The following is a 22,034-nucleotide window of genomic DNA, read 5'->3' on the forward strand; positions in this document are numbered from 1 at the left end:
CACTAACCCGTTCAGCATCATAAGTTCAAAGCTTTACCAAGCAGCTTATTGTATGGTGGGACCCACCCATAGTACTGAGTGAACAGAAAGGAGTTATACTGAATTAGCTCTACTTGGAACACATTAAGTATCAAGTACCAAGAATTCATTTTTTCCAGGAGAAAATGTCCACCAGGCAATTATAAATGAAAGTCAGAGGCTGAGGACAAATACTGACTTGACCCAGAGATGTACTATCTCTGCATGGAAGTAATTAAAACTGCAACAGAGAGTGCTAACTCTGAGAGAGAGGCAGGGGGATGAAAATATGACCAGAAGGGACCTACATTTCAGATACTGATGAAGGAAGAGGATCCAGAAAAGGAGATCATGAAGAACCAGGGAAGGCAGTGATGGTGAGGGAGAAGATAGTATCAGAAAGAAGCAGGTGGTTGATGACAGGTGCTGAAGGGAGATTAAATAGGATGAGTAATAACTGAAAAGAAGGTATCAGGTTGGGCAATTAGGAAGTCACTCTTGGTCTCCTAATGCAGGAATAGCAGATATGACTCCAGCCCCCACACCACCTTCCATGTACTCCCATGGATACATTATTAATTCATCATGGTATATTTTTCTGCCAAACCTACACCCAGCCTTAGAATCCTCCTTAATACTACTCCAAGCAGCTACTAGCAATCATGGAGAGTTGCCAACAAACTGATCACTGATCTTCTTGCCATTCCCTTTCTTAAAAAAAAAAAAAAAGTTCAAAGGAGGTGTGTAGAAGAAGCCAGACTACAGTTGGTTGAAGTGACTGAGGAATGAAAAAGTCAAGTGGTTCTGAAGAAAAGAGAGATTTTAAGAAATTCAACAGCAAAGGGATGGAGAGAAGGCCGTTGCCTGGTGTAGATCAAGCCAACTTATTTAACCTCCAGTAGAATCAATTTTCAAAGTCATCTTAGTACTTGTCCAGCAACAAGCCAGGTAAAGCAATATCCCTGTACTCTCCTTTCTTCCATCTCCACCCTCTACTGAAGGAAAAGTTGATGTAAAAAAGCTTCGTGTGTAGGCTTGTTTCCAAAATACTCATTTGATTAACAGAGACATATGGTGTAACCAGAGTTGGCCCTGCACATATTTATGAAGGGGGAATTCTCTCTAATAGTGGAAATTTGAGGATCAGCAGTGATGTGGGGAAGGTATTAGTCTTGGCTAGGGTTCTTGACCAAAACCCCTGAAACCACACCCTGAAGGAAAGTCTTATCCTGAAGAGAGACCCCTAGTGTGGTGGCCACCATTGCGGCCTTGTCTCTCCTGCCTCCTCCTCTATATCTCCTTCTTTGTCCCTTCATCTAGTCCCTGTCCCATTTTTGTCTTTTCCTCCCTTCTATTATCTTTGTCCCCTGTCTCTCTTCCCCAGCATTTCCAGTTTCTTGTTCGCACTTCCTCTCTTCCATTTTTCTTTGTCACTTTCCCTTGGAATCCTTCTCTTCTTTATCTCTGCCACTCTTTCTGGCTTCAAGGAGTTTGGAGACAGGAGAAGCTCTTCAAAATTCACCCTTATTCATTATTCAGTCTGATTGAACATTTGTAAAGAAATCCAATTTTACCACTGTTCATTACATTCAAAATTCTGGTTTTCTGTATGGTTAATAAAGCTAATAAGGAAGAGGAATGATAATATCTAGCATTTAATAACACCATTTACTGAGCATTTACTATGAGTCATCCACTGTTCTAAGTGTTTTACAAGAATTAACTCATTTATTGTCATAACAATCCTATAGTGTAGCTTCTATTATTTTCCACATTTTACAAATAAAACCAAGGCACAGAATAGTTAAGTAATTTGCCGGGCTGGGGATGTGGCTCAAGCGGTAGCGCGCTCGCCTGGCATGCGTGCAGCCCGGGTTTGATCCTCAGCACCACATACAAACAAAGATGTTGTGTACGCTGATAACTAAAAAATAAATATTAAAAAAATTCTCTCTCTCTCTTCTCTCTCTCTCTCTCTCTCTCTCTCTCTCTCTCTCTCTCTCTAAAAAAAAAAAAGTGTTATTATTTAAAAAAAAAAAGTAATTTGCCTAAGGTCACACGGCTAGTAAATGGTAGAGAAAGGATTTGGGGCTCATCCCATGTGACTCCATAAATCTCAGTCTTCAACTGCTGTGCTAATTACTTCATGATACAGTGGAAAAACCCACTGGGCTGAAAGTCTGAAGCCATGGGTTCAAGTTCACAACTATTACTATGTTATATAGTATTAGCATTATAATCTTAGACAAGTGCCCCACACATATGAGAGCATTTTATTATACTGCAACCAATACCACACGGTTTAGCTTAAATTTCTTCCTCACCTTTCCTGTATTTATATCCTTCTCTCTTTATTTAGATTTTCATCTCCTTGAGAGCTGTCACCAGACCTTATTCTTTTTTGTACTCAGCTAGAATGATGCTCAGCACACAATATAATTCACATTATGCATATACACACACAAACACACATTGCTGTGAATTAACAGAAACCTTACTTATTAGGTTATATCTGCAAAAGGACTGTACATATAGGTTCGCAAAGATTCTAAGTACTTTAGCTAACAAAATAAGACTTGTTAGTATTGGGCATATTCTTTGCTGAAATGTAACTGGTCTTCAAGTAAGATAATATTTCACAGATTTACCTGATTATTTTACCTAATAAGCTTTTGTCTCATTACTGGTGGTTAAAATGCTAGTAAAACACCTGAATGAGGGCTGATGGTATAGCTCAATGGTAGAGTACATGCTTTGCATGCACAAGGCCCTGAGTTCAGTCCACAGTACCAAAAAGAAAATCTGAATAATAAAAATATTTCCATAGACTATTCTTTCACTCATTCATCCAAGCAAACAGTTCTTGGCACATCTATGCTCTGGTGTATAAGTCACAACATCAAGCAGTTCCTAAGTACTGAGTTCAAGAGGCAAGATGAGTTCCACAAGTAGAATATAGGTTGGATCTAGATAAGACACCAGGTTTCCATTCCAGCAACTAAGAATTCAGTTTTTCTTCCACCCTCATGTCACTTCCACATGTAACATCTTATATCCAATAACCCATATCTCCCAGACCTCTTGGTCATATGCTGGATGTTCCTATCCCCCCAGCCCCTGCCTGCTAGCAGTGGCCTTTGATGTGCTGCTTCCTGCCAGTTCAATTCAACAACTAATGGAGTTATTATTTTTGTTTGTTTGTGTTGTAAAGCCATGGCAATAAAATTTACTCCCAATAATACACTGCAATTTTATGTCCTTAAAATGTACCATCAATGACATATGTAATAACCGAATTTCCTATAAACAGAAATGTTTTTCTGGGAAAAAGAGAGCTTTTCTTGTTCCCATCATGGTTGGACCCAGGTTCTTTGATGGAGTAATTGGTGATATAGGAAAGGTTGAGAAGTGTCATACAAGACCATGTTATGGTTTAAAGTGCTGATATTGTGTTATTCTGGCTCTGATGAGTTCTGTTCACAGGGTGATTCAGGACAAGAAATGCTGTTCCTGACCAGAGCCCACATTATTGTCACAGGCACAATGTCCCCAACTGAAGACAGAGGAAAGCTTCAGGGGTCTATTACAGAGATTGTCACTAACCTGGCACTTGTGCTGATAGAATTGAGTATAACTTTTAGGAAAAGGTAGACTGGGTTAGCATTTAAAAGTTTGAGAGCCTCTTAAAGTATTATAGAAAGAAGGCTGACTAAACACAGTGGTGCACACCTGTATTCCTAGCAACTCAGGAGGCTGAGGCAGGAGGATTCCAGGTTCAAGGCCAACCTGGGCAACTTAGTGAGACTATGCCTCAAAATTTAAAAAAAATAAAATAAAAGGGGCTGAAGATGTAGCACTGTGGTAGAGCACTTGCCTAGCACATGTGAAAAAGAGAGGGGGCTGAACAGAAGCAGTATCATTGTGTCCCCACTGACTATGAGCCAGGGAGGCTGCTTTAGCCATGGGGGGCATATTGCCAGCATGGCAGATGTAGCCCTTTAAGTATCTTATTCTGCTTCTCATCACTGAGGTTCCAGGAGATTTCACTTCACTCTTCTCTTTCTTCCTCTTTGCTTGCTACTTTATAAAATATTTATTTATTTTTTAGGTGTAGATGTACACAACACAACACCTTTATTTTTACATGGTGTTGAGGATCGAACCCAGGTCCCGCCAGTGCAAGGCGAATGCTCTACCGCCGAGTCACAATCCCAGCCCTCTCTGCTTGCTCTTTTTCCTTCTGTTCAATGGATCTTTTTGTCCCCTGACTACTTTTAAACGTAGACCAGTTTTGCACCTTGGTTCCTCGCCATGACCTCCCTTCCACATACCTCCTCTTATTCCACATACCTTCCACAATGTTACCTGCTAGACATCATCACCCAGATGCCCTACTATCATATCAAACCTAATTGGAGCCAAGCTCACCATCTTCCCTTGCCTAGATTTGCTGTTCCTGCGAATTTACCTCAGTTTCTGTCAGTGGCACTAAGATTCTCCCACTCACCCACACTCCAAATCAGGAGTCCACTTCAACTTCTGCCAGCTCCCTCTTTTCCTCTACAGCCAACCAAGCCTACTGCCAATTCCTATTGCATTTACCTCCACAATATCATTCTGTCCATTCCATCCCCACTGCAATCATCCTGGTTCAAACACTTGTTCCCTCTCCCTTAGGCCATTGTATTCACATCCACACTGGCTACCTGGCCTTTCTGTGCTAATCCTACTTCTCATAAGGCAACAGCTCCTGTTCTAACCCTGTCCTGGTGCTTGTCACATCAAGTCCTGTCTCTTCAACCTGAGAGTCAAGGCTTCCCAAACTCTCCTTTTCCAACTTTAACCAACTTACAGTACTCACGGGTCCCCAAATGAATTCCAAATTCTCTTGCCTTCTTTATCTACTTCCCACCACCACACACACCCGCTCCATGCCTGTCTGCAATCACCCCATCCTTCAGTGCTCTAATTCTCCTTATTGAATGTGAAACTCTCTGCAACCCCAATCACACTTCGTTTCATTCATTCAACAAATATGAACTAGGCACCTATTATTTCCAGGCTTTATGCTAGGACCTCTGGGTAATATAAAGTTGATTGTTTTGTTGTTTTTTTTTTTTAAGAGAGAGTGAGAGAGGGAGAGAGAGAGAGAGAGAGAGAGAGAGAGAGAGAGAGAGAGAGAGAATTTTTAATATTTATTTTTTAGTTTTTGGCGGACACAACATCTTTGTTTGTATGTGGCGCTGAGGATCGAACCCGGGCCGCACGCATGCCAGGCGAGCGCGCTACCGCTTGAGCCACATCCCCAGCCCTTTTTTTTTTTTTGTTGTTGTTGTTGTTTGTTTTTTTTTTAAGAGAGAGTGAGAGAGGGAGAAAGAGAGAGAGAGAGAGAGTATAAAGTTGAATAAAACACTCTTCTTCTCTTGCAAATCTCTGTCTAGTATCCCAGAAAGGTAGACCTAACTAACTCTAAATGTCTCCCAGGCTGCCCCTGACTCCATTCTATGGGCTCTTTCCCCATAGTCTGTAAATTCAATCAAGGACCTCCCATCTTAAACCACCCACCTACCCTAGCCCCACACCTATATCAAACTCCTTTAGGGAAAAAAGGATGTATTGTCATCATCATTCTCATGTCTACCTCTTTCTTGTCCAATTCCTTGGCTCGTTATCCAGCCCTCTCTATCCAGCCTCTCTTCCACTCATTTTGATTCAGCCAAGGTCTCCTTCTCATGGACCAATCCCTCATACTGGGAATTGAACCCAGGGCTGCTTGACCACTGAGCTTCATCCCCAGCCCTTTTTATTTTTTGTTTGAGACAGGGTCTCACTAATTTGCTGAGGCTGGCATTGAACTTGCAATCCTCCTGCGAGAGTCTTTCAAGTTGGTAGGATTACAGTTGAGCCACTGAACCTGGCAGCCCTCCTCTTATTTAACATTTCTGTGAGATTTCAAATCGTCCAGAACTGTTTCTGCTCCCTCTGCCCACCTCTGAAGTGTTACTGTTTCCCATGATTCTTTCCTTGACTACTCTTCTCTCTGAAATAGGCCCCCCACCCAGCCAGCCATGGCAATATCATCTGATTCCTTAAATTTATGCTGCAACATTGTCATATCCTGTAGTAGACCCAAACTCTCTCCTAAACTGGGCCTACTCTCTCACATCATTATGTCTTTAGGGTCCTGACCCTCAGCATACTTCCAATTCTCCCTACTCGCACACATGCACTGTATCCCAGACCCTCTCCTATGCCCTCATCCCTTATCCCACACAGTACTCTCTCCTCTTCCTCATTCCCTACGTGCAATTTACTATTTAGTTCTATCAATGCTGTCTTTGAAATTTTTCTTTCTTGGTTCTTCTCACAACTGCCCCTATTCCAGCTCTATGACCACCCCTCAGGGCTATAGCACCAGCCTTTTAACTGGTGTCCCTATTCACATTCCTCCGCTTTAATTCCTATACAGTTTCCACAAGGAGGCCAGTGCACCCTCTCAAAAGCACAGCTAACCTGTTCAATCCCTCATTTAAAAGCTTCCTAGGCTGAGGCTGGAGCTCCGTGGTAGAACACTTGCCTAATATGAGTGAGGTCCAAAGTTCTATCCCCAGCACTGCAAAAAGAAAAAAGAAAAGAAAAAGAAAACCTTCATATATCACCATCAAACTTCTACACATTATCCCACAAATATTTATTTACCACCTACTAAGGACAAGCATTTTTGTGGGAACTGGCAATATAGCAGGGTTCAAAACAATGTTCTGCCCTCATGGAGCTACTAATCTGCAATGAGGGAAAATGCCTTAGTAGGGCTTACGGTGAAATTCTTGTTTACCCCTCCAGCTTCGTGTCCTGATTCTCCTTGGTCTCTACCCGCTAGCCACATCTAATGATAGCTAATTATGTGCTGTTCTGGAAAACCTTCCTCTTATTCCCCTACTCCCTTGGCCAGACCCTACTCCAGAGTCACTTCCTCTGGGGTAGTTTATAGGTTCTGAATAGCTAGTGCTCTGGAATGACCTCAGTTCAAATCCCAACTTTGCAAATCCTAACTGTGCAACTTCTATCAAGTTCCCTATGCTTCAAATCCTCATCTTAAAATTAAAATCATAATAGTACCCACCATATAGGTTGGTTTTAAGAATTAAGTTAGTCAATTCATAAAATATGCTTAGACACTTTAGGTACCTGACACACAATAAGCCTATAATAAAAGTTAGTTGTCATTATTTTATTTAGTGTTATTATTGTGATACCACTCACCACACTGCTCTGTAATAATTCCTCCTATTAAGCGTTCCTTATTGTCTTTGTACCCCAAAGACTACCTAGTCTGGCACATAGTATGTACTTATTAAATGTTGAGGGAGGGATAAAAGAATTGGCTGATTCAAGTCTGTGGCTTGTTTTATTGTGACCAAACAGGATTATGGAGAAATAACAACTTTAAACCTTGTTCTGATATCTTTTTGACCAAATGTCTAATTGTGTGCTGTTTACATTGTGTGAACAAGAGCTGGAAAGATTTAGCAAGAAAGAAGCATTAAGTTGGACTGAACTAAACTAGATCTGAACTATTTACATTCCTTTATTTATTGACTTGGGTCAAGAAGAGACCAACTACCCTAAAGTAGGCATTACCTTCAACTTCCATTCCTCTGCCCTACCTCATACTTTCTTTGGCCCTTTTTCCACTACCATGCACCCCTCAAAAATTTTAAATTCAAACCCAGAAAGCAATGGAGTGCTGAGGGAAACGGGGGAAGAGGTGGAGAGGGGTTAGCACTTCCCTCCTTCCTTTACTGAGATCAAAGCCAGTGTTTTCCCTTGAAGGTCGGCTGGCCTTTTTCATCCCCTGCTCCACCTGTCTGGGAATGGGATTGCTGCGTGCCCATTTCCTTTCCTCTCTGGGGCTGGAGGACACTTTCAGGGTGGGGCCTCAAGCTATTTCTAGTGCTGGCCAAATCCCTCCACCCCAACATCTCTTTTGCCTTCTGTGATCATATTTCCTCTCTACCTCACCAGTAACTAACAAGTGGCAGGACCATCAGACCAGAAACTATGAGAGAAATCAATTCCTCCACATGCCCTAGGCTGAGCTAATGACTTAAGCAAGTGGGGAGGAACACTGGGGCCACTAGGCTTGGTCTGGCAGGAGGAACAGGCTCTTCTTTCTACATCTCAGCCTGGAGCACTTCACCCAGCATTCCTCAGGGTATGGATGAGACATGGTTAGGCAAGGACCTCTTGCCTGGGGAGAAGGGAATTCACATTTATCAAAGTCCTACTATATCATGGGCCCTGAGTTTATCCCTTGGTTGATATTATCTCATTGGTGCTTAACAGCCCAACCAAGCCAGCATTTATCATTCCTCTGGTGGAAATGATGAAATAGAGATTAACAAGCTTACCTGAGGCACATAGCTAAATCCAGGCACCAAATTCCAGCTCTCCCTGACCCCAAAGCCAGTGCTCTTTCCATCTTATCGTGCTGCTTCCAAAGTCTAGAAAAGTTGTTCATGCTATCAGTTGACTCTGAATTATTCCACACAATTGACTAAACAGCTAGCTCAGCCCTTGGTGAATTAATTAAATTCAACAAATATTTAAGGAAAACCTGTGATAACTTGAGTGACTCTACAGGGTAGGCATAGAGAATGTAACAGAATTGTTTGCCTTTGCAGAGTTCATAGTCCAGTAAGGAAGATCTAACAAGTACAGAAATAAAATATAACCTAACACACACACATAGAGAAATTCTATGACAGAGCCGGAGAGAGGGAACATGGTACCAGCTTTGCTTTTTGATACAGTTTATGACTTCCTGGTGTCTATTTCTTCCCTTGACCTCAGGCAGAGCCTCCCAAGACTCAGGCCAGCCTGCTGCCATATGGAACTCTCAACACAGGGATTTTTTTTTTTAAAACCGAATGAGTCTCCTAGCCCAAAAATAGTGCAAATAAGCAAGACCTCAGGATAATATTTGATTGGCAAATTCAGGGAGAAGTTTAGGAACCCAGACTTGCCTGTTACCTGCAGCCAGTCTGCTTCTGTAAAGAATGGGTTATATATGACTTTGCCCACTGTGTGGTTCAGTTAGTTAAAACCAGGTACAAATGAAGACAGGACAAGAGGCTTAATCCTAGTAGAACTGAGTTCTGTCTCGTGGCAGTCAATTCTGGCCCCAGCTGACCATGTGGTTAGCAACAGTGTGCTCTCGGTCAGAGAGGACTAATGTAGAAGAGTATGGGTAACCACATAGTAGGTAGGCACTCACAAGTGAGGACATGCTGTTCCAAACCCTCAGCCCTGAGGAAACAGCTCACGACATGCCTTGCTGACCAAAGATCAGCAGTGTCATCTCTGCATGTGGAGACAGAACATTCTCTCCTCCTATACCTCAGCTAGGCACCCTGCCTCTGATTTTTATAGCACTTTGATGCCAGAGGTTTGGGTCTCCCAAGGGAGATGCTTCATTGCAGCTGCCTTTCTTCTCTTGTGCTCTCTAAGCCTGTCTTTCCATACCCATGAGATGAGTATACCACTTGACACTCTCTGGAGAAGAGGCCGCCTAAGAAGAAGACGCCACACCTGTTTGAAGCCTTTTCTTCCAGAGCCAAGCCTACAAGGTCCTCAGGCTTGGACAAGGGGCCCTCCTTAGCTAAAAATACAAACCTCTCAAGTTTCTTCAGCCATGATAGTGGGGGTTAGTTTCTGGATGTGTCCCCCAGGTAACCTCTCTTATCTGTTCCATATATAGGCTTGGGTAAAGATGATCTCTACTCAAGGACTCTTCTATCTCCAGAACCTGGGGTATCAGGCATCAGAGAGTAATAACTCCATCAGTAATGACCTAAGCCCTTCTCCTCTTCTACATCAGTACACACACAAACACACACACACATACACACAGACACACACACACACACACATACAACATGTGTGCAAGCAAATGACATTAGAAGCAGTGGCACCGTCCTGGGAATTTTCCTTTAAATTAAGTGTGTAGAATTTTCTGACATGGATGTGAAAAAGCCATTTCCCCCATGAAATTACTGCCATGGATTCCACAAAGACACTGTTAGAATCCCTAGAGATTGTTCCACAACATCTCCCACGGTGCCAGATGTACATCCAGACTCTTAACACAGATAATTTGGTGGCAATGGCAATAACCATGGATTACTTCTAAGAAGCTCTTTGAATGGCTTCAAAGTCTTGACATGTATCAACATCTCTATTTTCATGCCTGCTGTACCACTTTTTTATGGAATTTGCTTACCACCTAACAATATCACTATTGAAAGCACATAATGTTAAGGACCATATGCTCTCTCTCCAGAGAGTATGCACAAATACTATTTCTGTTAAAAACTAAACAGAAATAGTACCTTTGCATATTTCCCATTCAGAGACTTATCCCAATTGAATGATTCCCTTTGTCATAAAGTGTTTTTCCCTAAGTGGACCCTAACAGAGAAGCTGAATCAGATACTGTGACTTACCAGAGGTCACAAGGAGTCATCTAGTGAGCTAGAAATAGAATCCACAAACCTTTATTTTGATTCCCTGAATTTAAAAACAAATAAACTCTACTACAGAGAAAGAAAAACTGAAATAGAGAAACTAGACTTGTTTGGCATTCTTGGGGCAGGAAATTCAAGACAACCAAAGCTATTTAGGAAGCCACCATGAGCTATGAAGTCCAAAAGATGAATTAAACACAGAGGCTACCTGCCTTCAGGGAGCTGATGATCCAGTGGGGAAGTAGGAGATCCAGTCAGTATTGAAAACTCTTTATCCAATGCAGAATGTGCTAGTGAACACCTAGAGGACCACAAAGGAAGCCTCATTCATCTTTGTAGTCCCACTACAGCTGGCACAGGGACCTGCCTATGATATGGAGGCCAGAACTGTCTATTTTAACAAGAGTCATAAGAGAGCTACCAACAGAATGCTGGAGGCACAGGGTTTGGTGGAGAATAAGGGACAGCTTTGTGAAAGAGGTAACATTTGAACTATGCCTAGAAGGACGGGGAGGTTATTTACAGGCAACAGGGATTGGTAGTGAACTTTTTCAGGTCCCAGGAAAGAGAAATGGCTAGATCCTAACGGAAGACAAAGCATTAGGACAATACCAGAGAGCACAGAGTGGTCTATTGAGGCCCAGAACAGAAAGCAGTAAGAACTATGGTTGAAGAGAAAGTGGAGACCTGAACAGAGAAGTCCTTAAATAGCAAGCTAAAAAATTTAACCATGGGGACTGGGATTGTGGCTCAGTGGTAGAGCGCTCACCTAGCACTGGCGGGATCCGGGTTCGATTCTCAGCACCACATAAAAAATAAAGGACTGTGTTGTGTCCATCTACACCTAAAAAATAAATATTAAAAAAAAAGAATTTAACCATGGATTGTCATTGAATGTCTGAATGAGCAGAGTGATGCCACTAGGGCAGGGCTTCCTGCTGCATCCTCCCTGCTCTACCCAGTGAGGCCTCCCTGGCCTTGTTGGTAGTGGTGAGTTTCTTTTGATTGTCCTGTTTGTATGTGGTTTGGTTTGGAGGTTTTATGTGGTTTAGTTTGTTTTTTGGCCTTTCCCTTTTCCTTACAGTTTTTCACAGCATATGGTCCTGATTATGTGCTGGAAATCACGCCAAGCTGCCGGCTAGACCGCAATGAGCCCCACCGAATCCAGCAAATCCTCAACTACATCAAAGGTGAGCACCACCCCTCAAGTCCTGCATTCTGTATTCCACCCAGTTTGTGGTAGCTCATTGGTGGGGGGCTTCCTTGAATACCATTTGTCTTTTGGTGGCTAGTCATTTCACTGACTTGGAAAGGAAACCTCCTTGGAGCCTAACAGATTGCAGTCAGAATTCTACACTGGCCACTCTGGTTGGGATTGTCAGTTGGCTGACTAACATCACCTTCAGAAGGACAAAAGGTTCAGCTTCAAGCACATCCAAGGGAAAATCAGTTCTCAAGTATGCCCAGAGACCCTGTTCCTTTCAAAAAGCCAACAGTGCAACCCTCTTGAAGATGAGGGAAGTTCAAGTCAATTTAGACTTGAAGGGGTCAGGTTGAAAAGGAGCTGGCAGACATTCTCTCCCAGCATGGATGGTTTCTTGGTCCAGCAAAGTTTTCAGAGACTGTGGAATTCCAATGAGTATTCAGGGATTCTGATGCTCCGAGAGTGGGTTCCCCAGTTTCACCCTGAGTATTGGAGATAGAGCTTCTACTCTTTTCTTTTTCCCTCCCCTGAGGCTGCCCTGCAGTCATTCTGGCTGCTGGATAGAAGGGTAATGACAGTCATCAGGTCATTGCCTTCCTGATCACTGTTCACTAGCTGTTTGGGGTCACTACCCTCAGCTCTCCAGTAGAGCCCCCTTCTACCCCCAGCTGCTCCATTCATTTTAAATATGGGCAGCCATTTTCCTGTTTAATTGGTTTTGTATGTGCATGTGTATATTTTTTGTATCCTAATTATTTTCAGAGTTAAGAAGCCAAAGGTTGCCCATTCCTAAGAACGAATTTCCCATGTTTATTCATAAAATGAGCAAGATAACACCAGTTTTCCTAGTTTTTACTCTCTTTGGAATATAATCCAATGTGAAAGGGAGGCCTATTCGATGCTGGAGTTAGTCTGAGGGAACATGCTGTGTTCTGAAGGTCTTCACTGGGGGTTCTATTAAGGCCCACATACACTCATAGAGTCACATCTATGATGACATGAAAGACTATAGGCAAGGATTCCATGTCCTGGTCTCCTTTGGCCAGAGAAAATTTTCTAAGCTAATAAGTCATAGACTCATGGTTATACTCAGAATTGCTTATTGCCCCTTCTAATGTCCTATAGTCCTCAGCTTTCTCCTGCCTCCCATCTCAAGCCACCTCCCCTCTGCTCTCTCAAATGGATACTGATGCCACAAGTCCCTCACTTCCAAACCAAATCCTCTTCCCTCATCCAATATATAAGGCCTTCAAAACTTTTCCATCACTCCCTTCTTGAGTCGTTCTCACTGTGCTGCAAACTCTGATGAACACTAACGATCCAACCCAGGTTTCCCCGGCTCTTCTCAGACTCAGAAGATATTTCCTATTTCCCTTGGACTGATTCTCAACCAATTTCTCTTACCCCTCTTCCTTCAACCTTGACATTTTTCTCCACCTGGCCTCTAAATCCTGGTCGAACACAGAGTAATAGAAACAGAGAAACTATACAAGCCTCTGCAGCTCCTTGCTCACACCTCCATTTATGCAGATATGTATATGCCCTTGTTTCCTACACCCATCCCCAAGCACATAGCCCTAGAGAGTGGTGACATCTTGCAATTGAGGAAATGAAAATTACAAGTGAGAGAAGACATAAGGAAGGTAATGCAAAGGGAAGAGAACTAGGAAAGGCAAGAGACTTAAAAGAGTAGTAAATGAGAATTGAGATAAAAGGCTAGGATGAGGGTTCATGAATAAAAGGATCCTAGAGAATATGGAAGTTACGTGGAAGTCAAGATTTTTTTAAGGGTCCTAACAAGTTAAAACAATATTCCTATTATTACATGATGAATTTAAACTGAAAAGAAACGTGTGGTCCAGGAAGAGGGTCCTCAAAAGCAACTGGACACATATAAAATGAGAGTATAAGCCTTAGCAGCATTTTATCTGTAAGAGAGTTAGGGATTTTAGTTGACACAGAGCTCAGCATGAGTCACCAGGGCAAGGTGGCCTCCAGAGATGCTGATGCAGTATCGACCTCACTTTAAAAGGGCCCTAGACAAATAGGAGCATGTTCCAAGAGGTCAGTCAGGCTGGGGAGAAGACTGGAGCCCGGGCTCCAAGAGGTCTGGTTAGAGGAGCTGGGGCTTTCTGGACAAGAGAAGCCTCAGAGGGATGTGATCTTTGTTTCATATCTCTGAAAGGCTATCACAGAGTGGAGGACATAGACAGGGTTTATGTGGCCACAGGGCACAGAGCTGGACTATGGGCAGATATTATTAAAAAGAGGGTTTTTTCAATGGAAGGGATCATTTTCTAACAATCAAAGCTGTCCAAAGTGGAACAGGAGGAAGTCTCTGTCACTAGAAATATACAAATAGAGGCCAGACAGTCACTTGTCTGACATACTGCAGAGGGACTCCTGTCTTGGAGGAAAGTGATTGGACTAAATTATTGTTAAGGTTTCTTCCAACTCTGAGATTCTAGCATACTGTGCATTACAATGAGAGCATAGAAAATAAATGAAAAGAATATGTTGAGAGTACAGGGATTGGTAGATGAGTCACATGTTGGAGGGGGGGAGATAATGCTGTGTGTGGGAAAGAATTGATCCCGAGGAGAAAAGCAAAGTGGCTAAGAGTGGGTGAGGAGGAGCGGGGGGGGGGGGGGGGGGGGGGGGGGACAGCGAGTAGAGTGGCTGTAGACTACTAGGAATGTTGAGCTCTTCCATTTAGCCATCCCCTTCACATTAACAAACAGTCTTGTGCTATAGCCATGACAATTAGCAGATCACCAAGTCCAGAACCAAAAAGACAATCAGCTTAACCTAGAAGAAATTAGGCTAGAAAGAAGTTTAATGTTGCTAAAAATGGCCAGGCTAACCTGCTATACTGATACTGTGCCCCTCAGCCTGGTGACGCATGCTGCCATCAGATAGTGCGTTGCCATGACAATGGTCAGTGTGGAAAGGCTGCTGAATTTTCTGCATTCTGAAAGATTTTCCTGAACCTGTCTCCAAGACTGTCATTTGCTCTTGCATGTAAAAACCTCAGAGAAGTGGCCATTTCTGTGCCTCCCCTCCCCCCCACTTCCACTGGACTGAAAAAAAACAGAGCCAGGTGGGGAGGCAGGGGTTGATTTGGGGAGGTGAGATGGCAGTGAGGGAGTAAATTGATTCAGCTCCACTGTGCAAGGGAGTTTAGCCAGCAGGTCTAGTTGAATTTGATCATCCTTTGAGCTTGGGTTTTTTTCCTTTTCTCACCACATCCCTCAGAAGCACAAAAGATGAGATTTTAGCCTATTGGAAATCAAACCCAAGAAGGATCATCGTACAGAGATGCATTCCACATACTGTAGAATGATTAAAGATGCAGGGAAATTTTGACCTCATCTTATTCCACTCTTTCTGCCCATTAGTCTTTCCAAAAGGGGAAAATACAAAAAAATAAATAAATAAAATAAAACCATGGAGAGTCCATTCAAACTGTTTGTTTTATACAGAGAAAAGCTCTGTTTTGCTCTTGCAAATTGCTCTTCTCGTGCCAATGAGCTATCCCAGCTCATGACTACTACTGTAGAATCATCCTTCTCACACCATCTTCACATGCTCAGAGTTGTTTGCCTTTCCTCTGGTTAACATACTCCAGAGAAATTAGCTCACAGTGAACCTTCCAGAGCTGGAACAGTACTGATGTGATCAGTCCCCAGAGGGGACCAGCTCTGCAAGCCTGGCTAGCTCTGCATGGGGAAATGGGGGTAGAGGTAGGAGGTTTTCTAGTACATTCAAATGTACCACTGACATTTGAATCAAGTAGGGGCCCATCTGGGGCTCAGAGCTTCATGTTGCAGCTCAAACCAACCCTCTGGGGAGGGGGGCGGGGAGGGTGCATTGTGTATTTGTAAGTATGTGATGGAGTGTTGGAGTTGTAACTGGAGGTTTCAACACTTGCTCTGTATTCCCAGAACTATACCCCAAAGTTTGCCTGGGATTGAAAGAGAAACAAATGGGATCTGGAGAGAAAGTGGGGGAGAACAGGAGGGGGAAGAGCAAGGCCTTGAGCACATCTATCCTTTCCAACCCTTAGTAAGGAGGTTTACTTGATTTGGCAGCCTCAATATTTTGCAAAGTTGGGGAGATGGACCCACAAACTGATACAGACATGGGGAGAGAGATCACAGGTGAAATAATACGAATAATAGCCACTATTTGTTTTCCAGATGAGGAACTGAGGCTCAGAGAGGACAAATGATTTGGCCAAGGGCTCTATTCATTCAGCAAGTAATTATGAAGGGCCTCCAGTGTGCCCTTCCACTGCTAACAAGCAGTAGAACAGACATTTGAACCCAGTTCTGTCTGACTGGGAGCTCTGGAGTCAAATTGTTTGGCCTTTCTGGTGACCCTCCTCTCCTTGGCAGCATTGCCTTCAAATCAACTCACCATCCCCTGTCTGCTTTTTCCAGTCACCCCTAGTAAACCCCTGCCATCCCACAATGCACACCCAGCTCCTTCCATGTGACTGATCCAAAGCACCTGAAATCTCTTGTCTCACTGGAAATGGGAGGAAGGCTGCCATAAACAACCCTTTAAGTTCTGGCCCCTGACCTAGGCCTTTTAACCCTCACCAACCCTCCATCCTGCCATGTCTCCATCACCCCCATTATATTGTAATTTGAAGCTTCCAGCTTTATTTAGAGCTAAAGAGGGAAGGACAAGAGGAAAGAAGGTTGAAGAGGCCAGCTCACCCGCTCTTACTGCCTGAAGTGTGCCATAGCCCCAGCCGCAGTCTGCTATTTGTTATTCCACAGCCCCAAGCTGAGACTTGCACATCTTGTGAGGAATGTTTTCGAGAGAACCCTCTTCAGGACATCATCTCCTCAGGTATCCTGAAGGCTGAGATTGATATCCTTCTAGGGGCTAGCATTTGGGACTTCAGGTCTGGGCATGTTCAAGGCCTGCTGAAGCCCCAAGCTTGAAGCAGTGCTTCTGCCTAGGGGGACTCTACTCCATGGAAACATGGCTTCTTCGCATACCTTCCTTTTCTTCCTGAGAAGCAGATTGACCATTTGCTTTAGGACATCTTAGGAGACTTGGAAGCAGGATTATGGAGGATAACTTGAAACAATTTGCATGACATCAAGTGAAGGTCTCTTTGACATCCATGCCTTATCCTCCCTTCCTCAGCTCTACCTTCTCTGTATTCTCCATTTCCCTGTGATCCTTTATAGGACTATTAAGTACCCAGGATTCCCCATTGAAGACTTCCTTTCCTTCCTGCTTCACTAAAAGGTATAATGAATGGAAGCTGGGGTGTTGCTTAGTGGTAGTGCACTTAGGTGGCATGTGCAAAGTCCTAGGTGTCATCCCCAGCACCACCACCCCCGCAAAAAGAATATAAGAAATAGAAAGGTTTTCCATTGTTGCTGTTAAACAGAAAAAAAGCTATAAAAATATCATACTAAATTTTTTACAAGTTCTAAAATAAAACTCGATGCTGTTCCCTGATGTTATGGTAACTTAGAAGCTTTTACTAAACCTTAAAAACTATTGGCAGGTTATTTATGAAAATTTGAAATTTCTTCCTAAATTCATGAGATGAGAACTACCATTATTGAAAGCATACAAAATAACATCCTATGATGGACACTATCTCATTTAAACCTCAAATTTTCTTGTGATATAGAAGACTGGTACCCAAAGACATTGTGTAAGACACCCATAGTCGTGGAACAAATAAGCAGTGCACTTGTGATTTGAACCCAGGCCCAGTGCTCTTCTTCCACTTGGAAGCATTAACCTGTCAAGCCAATTCTACATCTCTCACTTGAGTTTTTTCAATCACCCCTATTAAACATTTCCTTCCCTACCCAGGCTCCCCAAATGAATTCTGAACCAGCTTTATTTTAAGAGGTATGAGTATATCTCCATGTTAAACCCAGCTCAATCAATCACCTCTTGGGTAGGCAATGCTGGGGATGAAAGTCAGGACTTCGCACATTCTAGGCAAGTGCTCCACCACTAAACAATATCCTCAGCTCCCCTTTTTGTGACAGAATCTCATTAAGTTGCTAAAGCTGGCCCCTAACTTATGATCCTCCTGCCTCAGCCCCCAAGTAGCTGGGATTATAGGTGTGCACCACTGCACCTGGCTGACACACATTTTTTAACCTCCTCCCCCTTCTATGGCTTGATGCCATATAAGCCATAAGAGAAGTTGAAAACATGGTCCCTGCTGCTGATAAATAGTTGAGAAGTCTGGATGAAAAGACAAAATTAACCCCCTTGAACAGATCAGATTTTAGTGGGAGCTCAAACTATATAAAACCAGCTGGGGAATAAGACTTTAGGGAGACAGCTTTCTGAAGACTTAGAGGATTTGAATAGATCAGAGTGAGGATACAATCATAAGCAAGGGAAATGAAGAATGGTAAGGATAGGGACAGATTGTAGGTTCCCTTGAATTTCAGGCTGATTTAGTCCATATCATATATGGTAAAGTGAGACCCATTCTAGGTTCTGGAATTAGAACAAAATTTGATACAGTGATATTTGGGATATATAGTTCAAGGGGTAGAGGCAAGAACAGGAGTGGTAAGGTCAGGAGGAGGAGCTGAGACTCTTTTTTTTAAAGAAAGAGTGAGAGAGAGGGAGAGAGAGAGAATTTTAATACTTATTTTTTAGTATTTGGCGGACACAACATCTTTGTTTGTATGTGGTGCTGAGGATCGAACCTGGGCCACATGCATGCCAGGCGAGCGCGCTACCGCTTGAGCCACATCCCCAGCCTGAGCTGAGACTCTTTTATGAAGAGCATATCCCCAGCAGTTAGAGATGTGTCATTTTAAGAGGATCAAGGAGAAGGGAAGAAGTAAAAATGACTCTTAAGATTTCCAGATTGGATATTAACTGGGATGGGAAGCTGTTGGGGGAGGGCCATGGTTTTACAGAAATGTGCTTAATGTTTTCTGTTTTGGTATACTGAATTTGAGGTGTGGTACTGATTCCACATAGGATGTCTATATGGAAAAATGTGTTAAAACCAATTAAAATGTAAATTTTAAAAATAATTTGATGACATAAGAATATGCTCACAATAATAATGTTAATCAAAAAATCAGGATACAAAATGTTTTAATACCATGTCATCTCAATTTTGTAAACATATATAATGTGTATGTGTGAGTGAGTGAGTGAGTTTATGTATATGCACAGAAAAACACTAGAAGGAAATTGTAACAGTAGTTATTTTCAGTGAAACTTTACCAAGGTGGTTTAATAGTAGTTATATAAGATTGGAATTATGGGTAATTTTTCTTCTTTTTTTTAATAATACTGTGAATTGAATCCAGGGAGTCTTTACTACTAAACCACATCCCAATCTTTATTTTTACTTTTTATTTTGAGGCAGGGTCTCACTAAGTTGCTTAGAGCCTCAAACTTGTAATCCTCCTGCCTCAGTTTCCCAAGTCTCAGTTCCCAAGTCTCTTTGCCACCATGCCTGTTATTTTATTTGTTCTTTATTCTTTTTTAATATGGAAAGTTGAAGGAACAAGTCTAGCTAAAATAAACTATTCTTCAAGTTTTCTGCCATATACATGTATTACTTTTGTAGTCAGGAAAAATCGATCCATGTTTGGAAGGGATTTTTAAGAAAAAGACAATAATCTTTTGTCAGACCTATGTCCCAATTCTTGGTTTATAAAATATGGTCACTACACCTGCAGGCACCTAGAACAATAATGGACTAGAGGGTGAGTGATTTAATGTCTCAGGTGCTACTTCCTTTCTAGGTCCGTCTGGAAATTCCAGGGTACTTCCATTTATCTTGAATAGAAATTCCAGGGTACTCCCATTTATCTTTTTTTTTTTTTTTTAAAGAGAGAGAGGTAGAGAGAGAGAATTTTAATATTTATTTTTTAGTTTTCGGCGGACACAACATCTTTATTTGTATGTGGTGCTGAGGATCCAACCCGGGCCACACGCATGCCAGGCCAGCGTGCTACCGCTTGAGCCACATCCACAGCCCACTTCTATTTATCTTGAAAAGCAAATCATCCCTTGACTCACAATGTAAACCTCTTCTGTCTGGCAGAAAGGCAGAAAATTCAGGTGTCTCCCAAGAACCACCTCCCTCTCCAAAATTCCCTTTTACTCTAAGGCAACCATTTCACTTTCTCCAGGGTTTCTCTTCTGTTTCATTGATCTATGTATCTATTCTCCACAATCATGATTACTATAGCTGTATAATAAATCTTAAAATCAAACAGAGTGATTCTTCTTACTTTTTTCTTCTCAAAATTATTTTAGCTAGACTTGTTCCTTTAACTTTCCATATAAGCTTTAGAATAATCTTGTCTGTATCTCCTCAAAAGATCTTGGGCTGCGGTTGTGGCTCAATGGTAGAAGGCTTGCTTGCCTAGCATGTGTGAGGCACTGCAAGCTCCAGCACCACATAAAAAATAAATAAATAAACAAAATAAAGATATTGTGTCCATCTACAACTAAAAATATTTTTAAAAATCTTTATGTTATTTGTCAAGGAATTATATTAAGCTTATATATCAATTTGGAGACAGTTGACATCTTTACTATATGTGTTGAGTCTCCCAATCCATGAATATAGTATGTCTCTCCATTTTTAGATTTTCTTTTACTTCCTTCTAATAACACTTTTTAATTTTCAGCATACAGACCCTAAACAGATTTTATATATAAGCCAGCTTTCCTTTCTTATTTCCTTCCTTCCTTCCTCCCTCCCTTTCTTTCTTTGTGAGTAATCATGAATGGAGAAATAGATAGATAGATAGATAGATTATTATTATTATTCATTATTATTATTATTACCAGGGATTGAACCCAGGGCACTTAACCACTGAACCACATTCCCAGACTTTAAAAAAAATTTTTTTTTAATTTTGAAATGGTCTCACTAAGACACTTAGAACCTTGCTAAGTTGCTGAGGCTGGTTTTGAACTTACAATTCTCCTTCCTCAGCCTCCTGAGTTTCTGGAATTACAGGCATGAACCACTATCCCTGGCTGCAATTTTATATATATTTGTAGTTGGACACATGCCTTTATTTTATTTACTTATATGTGGTGCTGAGGATCGAACCCAGGGCCTCGCATATGCTGGCAAATGCTCTACCACTGAGCCACAACTCCAGCCCCTGGAATTATATTTTTAATTTGGTTTACCATGTATTCATTGTCAGTATATGGAGATGCATCTAATTTTCATACTTGATCTGTGTGTGTGGGGGGGGGGGTGCTGGGGATTGAACCCAGGACCTTGTGCATGCTAGGCAAACACTCTACCAACTGAGCTGTAACCCCAGCCCTTCATACTTGGTATTATATCCTGTGACTTTGCTGAATTCATTTATTAGTTCTAAGGATTATTTGGCAGATTCCATGAGATCTTCTACATTGACCATCCATACGCAAATAAAGACAGGTTTGTCTCATCTTTTCTGGTCTATATATGTTTTATTTACTTTTCTTGCCTTATTGTACTAGCTAGGACTTCCAGTACTATGTTGCATAATATGAGTGGTGACAGCAAACATCCTCAACTCATTCCAGAACTTAGAGAGAGAACATTCCATTTTTCATCATTAAGTATGAAGTTAGCTGTAGGTTTTTGTAGAGGTTTTTCTATATTTTCTCCACCAATTTAAAGGAGTGCCTCATCTGTAATCCTAGTTTTCTAAGAGTTTTATCATGAATGTGTTTAAATTTTGTCAAGTGTTATTTCTGTATCAGTTGATATTAATATCACTATGAATGTATATATACTAATGCTGATATATATAATATATATGTACTACACATATGCATCAGTATTAGTATATATGCTATATATTAATATATATGATTTTTCTTTAACTTTTTAATATATTTTTTAGTTGTCAATGGATGTTTTATTTTTATTTATATGTGGCACTGAGGATCAAACCCAGGGCCTCACGCATGCCAGGCAAGCACTCTACCACTGAGCCACAACTCCAGGCCTAACTTTTAATATGTTGGATTAAATTGATTGATTTTCAAATAATTAATCAGCTCTGTTTACCTGGCATAGATCCTAATTTGGCATGATACATATTTTTTTCTTAAGGATTTTTGCTTCCATATTCATGATGAATATTAGTCAGTAGTTTTCTTTCTCATACTGTCATTATCAGCATTTAGCATCAGGGTACTAATTACCCTATAAAATAAGTTTGGAAATATTTTTTTTCTATTTTCTGCAAGAGATAGTATAGAATTGGTGTTAATTCTCTTCTTCAGTACAATTCTCCAGT

General features: G+C 41.7%; 1 protein-coding gene across 1 annotated transcript in view; it reads left to right on the top strand.

Moving 5' to 3' along the window:
• Hdac8 (histone deacetylase 8) overlaps positions 1 to 22,034 on the top strand; it is a 228,389-nt gene that overhangs the window by 188,985 nt on the left and 17,370 nt on the right. The window contains exon 10 of the mRNA XM_077106324.1: positions 11,629 to 11,734. Within this exon, the coding sequence (XP_076962439.1) occupies positions 11,629 to 11,734 (106 nt within the window). The remainder of the gene's footprint in view (positions 1 to 11,628; positions 11,735 to 22,034) is intronic.

This window comes from Callospermophilus lateralis, chromosome X (genome assembly GCF_048772815.1).
Source record: "Callospermophilus lateralis isolate mCalLat2 chromosome X, mCalLat2.hap1, whole genome shotgun sequence".
In the NCBI taxonomy this organism is placed as follows: Eukaryota; Metazoa; Chordata; class Mammalia; order Rodentia; family Sciuridae; genus Callospermophilus; species Callospermophilus lateralis.